Source organism: Alosa pseudoharengus, unplaced genomic scaffold (assembly GCF_046254945.1).
Source record: "Alosa pseudoharengus isolate Yale_2024_CS ecotype anadromous, Long Island Sound unplaced genomic scaffold, YU_APseudo_1.1 YU_APseudo_1.1_scf_19, whole genome shotgun sequence".
Taxonomy (NCBI): Eukaryota; Metazoa; Chordata; class Actinopteri; order Clupeiformes; family Clupeidae; genus Alosa; species Alosa pseudoharengus.
In genome coordinates this window covers 16,371,641-16,374,933 of record NW_027468657.1, presented here as the reverse complement: position 1 = coordinate 16,374,933, position 3,293 = coordinate 16,371,641, and the positions used below count along the sequence as shown (strand labels likewise).

Here is a 3,293-nt window from a genome sequence, read left to right as displayed (position 1 = left end):
CATCACTGTAAATTATACCAAAATGTAGGATGGTCTTCCCTCTATGATAGGAGAGAAAGGCACTGCCTCCTTTTTGTTTATAAGGCATTACTGGGAAAGTTACCTTTATACCTAACTTCTCTTCTGAAAATAAAATCAATCTGCCACAATACACGCTCACAGGGTTTTATATCTCTTCAAACTCCTCAAATTAAATCTGAATTTGGTAAATTAGCTTTTACATTTTTTGCATCAAATAAATGGAACAAATTGCAAGAGTTATTGAAATTAGATAGGTTTGTGTCACTAGACCAATTCAAGGGTATGATTGATGATATGGCTGTTGCACAATGTTCTTGCTTTGACTGATATTTTAGACATTTTATATCATTATTATTATGTATACATTCCCCTTCTTTTCTTTCTATTTATTATTATTATTTTTATTTTATTTATTATTATTATTATTATTATTATTATTATTATTATTATTTGCCTTTTGTATCTTTTATTGTTCTTGTTTTGTTGTTTTGATTATTGTTGTTGTTTTGTAACTCAGGGCATTGCTGTAAAAGAGCTTGATGCTCAGTCAATTTCTCCCTGAATAAAAAATGGTTGATGATGATTAGGACAGCGCCCTCTGGAGGCTGAAATAGCATGTGCATCAGGCCTTTAGTGTGGAGGCCAGACACCGGAGTCCAGACCTGTCCAGTCCAGAGGCCTGACCACGGGATGAACAGCATGTTGCTAGGTTACCTCGTGTAGAGGGCAGTGGTGGCGAAGGGCTGGAAGTCGTCGGGGTGTTCTGAGCGCAAGCAGTCACTCTCAGAGAACGAGCGCGCGCGGACAGGGGGGATGGCCACTGTGCGCCCCGTCAGAGAGGAGGTCAAGATGGCCGCCGCAAGAGCTGACCTGCAACAGTCATACAGAGAGAGAGAGAGAGAGAGAGGAAGAAATAACCCTGAATCAGCTGGACTTCGAGAGGTATTACTGGCATCAATACTTATTATCATCTTGTATGTGTGTGGGTGTGTGTGTGTTTGGTGTCTATTGTGAGTGTGTTGTGTGCGAGTAAGGAGTGTAGAGCAGGTAATGTTGTGTGTATTGTGAGTGTGTGTGTGTTGTGGGTGATGATGTGTGTGTTGTAAGTGATGATGCATGTATTTTGTGTGTTCTGGGTGATGTAACAAACATGTGTGGGGGTGTGCATACTGTGTGTGTGTGTGTCTGTGTGTGTGAGTGTGTGTGTGGGTGTGTGCATGTATATGTGTGTGTGTGCATGCCTGCATGTGTGTGTGTGTGTGTGTGTGTGCATGCCTGCATGCGTGTGTGTGTGTGCCTGCATGCATGTGTGTGTGTGTGTGTGCATGCCTGCATGCGTGTGTGTGTGTGCATGCGTGTATATGTGTGTGTGTGCATGCCTGCATGCGTGTGTGTGTGTGTGTGTGTGCATGCCTGCATGCGTGTGTGTGTGCCTGCATGCGTGTGTGTGTGTGTGTGCGTGTGTATGAGTGGGGTCGGGGGGTACCTGGGTCTCTCTGGGGAGGGGTTGGGGCTGCGGGGGGGAGGGGTGCGAGGCACGGCAGGTCTGGGGGCGATGGTGGCAGCAGGGATCAGACCGTGAGCTATGTGCTTCTACACACACACCATATTATAACACAGCGTTAGAAACACACAATGCAAACACACGTGCCTCCACAGACCCCAGAAAACAGCATGTACACAGGAGACTATACATGTGCTTCTACACACAAAACCATAAAACACAGTTGGAGATACAACATGCATGCGTTGTCAGTACACAGAGAGTACTAAAACACAGTTGACTGCAACAGATATGGCCAAAACAGTCAGCCACATTCCGCAGTAACCTATGAAAGTTAGACCTGGGGGGTATTCCAAGTACGTGGTTTAGTGACAAACCTGGGTAAGTTAACGCAGAGTAAGTGGTAAACCTCCTACAACAAGAGCCCTATGTCATTGTTTTGTTAGGAGAATGAAGCCATACAGCTTCATACAGCTTCTTCTATTAGGAGATTTACCTTTACTCTAAGTTAACTTACCCAGGTTTGTCACTAAACCATATACTTGGAAAACCCCCCTGAGCTTGACCGAGTAGCAGCCTATGGCTATAAGCTGAGGAGATGGCCTACAACAGACTACAAAGAGGTCAAGAGGTTGACACAACTAAAGTTAGGATAATGCTGCATTATAACTGAGAGAAGGCTACAAGACTAGGCAAGGTGTGCGTTTACGTCACCTTAGAACTACCTTTGTACAGGCGCATTAACTGGCGCAGCTAGTCATGTAGCCAAACCAACACAGATAAAACCTAACTAAACCAAGGTCAGCTCACTCTCCTCTTGGAAGATATCCAAGTGTCTGGCACTGAATTGACGTTAGCTTAAGTTAGCAACTTTGCTAGTTTAAGTTCAACATTGAACAACGACTTTACAACGCTAGCATGACATTATCTCACTCAAAAGATTCTTGATAACTAACGTTAATGACAGCAAAAGTTAACGTTATAGTTCTAGCCAGCCAGCGCCAGTAAAGTGATCCAGATAGCAGATTAAGTTAGAATATGTAGCCAGTTAAGTCAAACAAACAGGTGAGTGGAATTGTAAAGATGATGACAACTCACAAATGCTTTCCTTTCGCTTCTCCTGAAGCTGAAATTAAATTTTGACATTTTCTCAAAAAGCAACGTTAATGTTAGCCTAAAGTTAGCCTGTTTCCTCGTTTCTTTACACGGCTGTAAGACGCAGTTAACTTAGTATTCTGGTAGTCACTTTGGCCCGGGTCCTGAAATAAATAAACTAGATGTCTGTTGACATTTATCCATGCGATTAGTTACAAAGATGAATTCATTTCCCCGTCTATGGCAACTGTCAGTTACGAGTAGGGCACATATGCCTACGAGAAAGAGACGCTTCAAAAGGCATATGGCCTCGAAGCAACAGGTTATCCTATTGGTTGACTTGAAAGTGAGTAGCCACTCAGAACGCAGCTTTAATCTTCTTAGCAACGCTATCTGTCTTTGGAGCTTTTGGGTGTTTTGCATAATATTAATCAAAGATTCTAGAGCGGAGCTCTGTTCTACAATCTTTGATATTAATCAATCACTTTCTTACTAATTTGCAGCCTATACATTTGTAGTCTCTAGATATGTTTCTAATATTTTCCTAAATTAGCCTAATATACAAAGGTATAGGACAACCTTTGGACCATCTGTGCAAAACTCTTTTAATAAGGGTAGCCTATTAAGAAGCTTGTTATAGGCTACAAGATAACCTACACAGACACAATTGCTT

The 3,293-nt window shown here is 42.5% G+C and overlaps 1 protein-coding gene across 1 annotated transcript in view; it reads right to left on the bottom strand.

The window, feature by feature from the left end:
- Window positions 1-2,855, bottom strand: part of cep89 (centrosomal protein 89) — a 60,687-nt gene extending 57,832 nt beyond the window's left edge. Inside the window, exons 1-3 of the mRNA XM_076291872.1 lie at window positions 2,624-2,855; window positions 1,508-1,614; window positions 736-891 (exon numbers count right to left, since the gene is read on the bottom strand). Of these exons, the coding sequence (XP_076147987.1) occupies window positions 736-891; window positions 1,508-1,614; window positions 2,624-2,671 (311 nt within the window). The 5' untranslated portion in view covers window positions 2,672-2,855. The remainder of the gene's footprint in view (window positions 1-735; window positions 892-1,507; window positions 1,615-2,623) is intronic.
- Window positions 2,856-3,293: the final 438 nt, after the last annotated feature.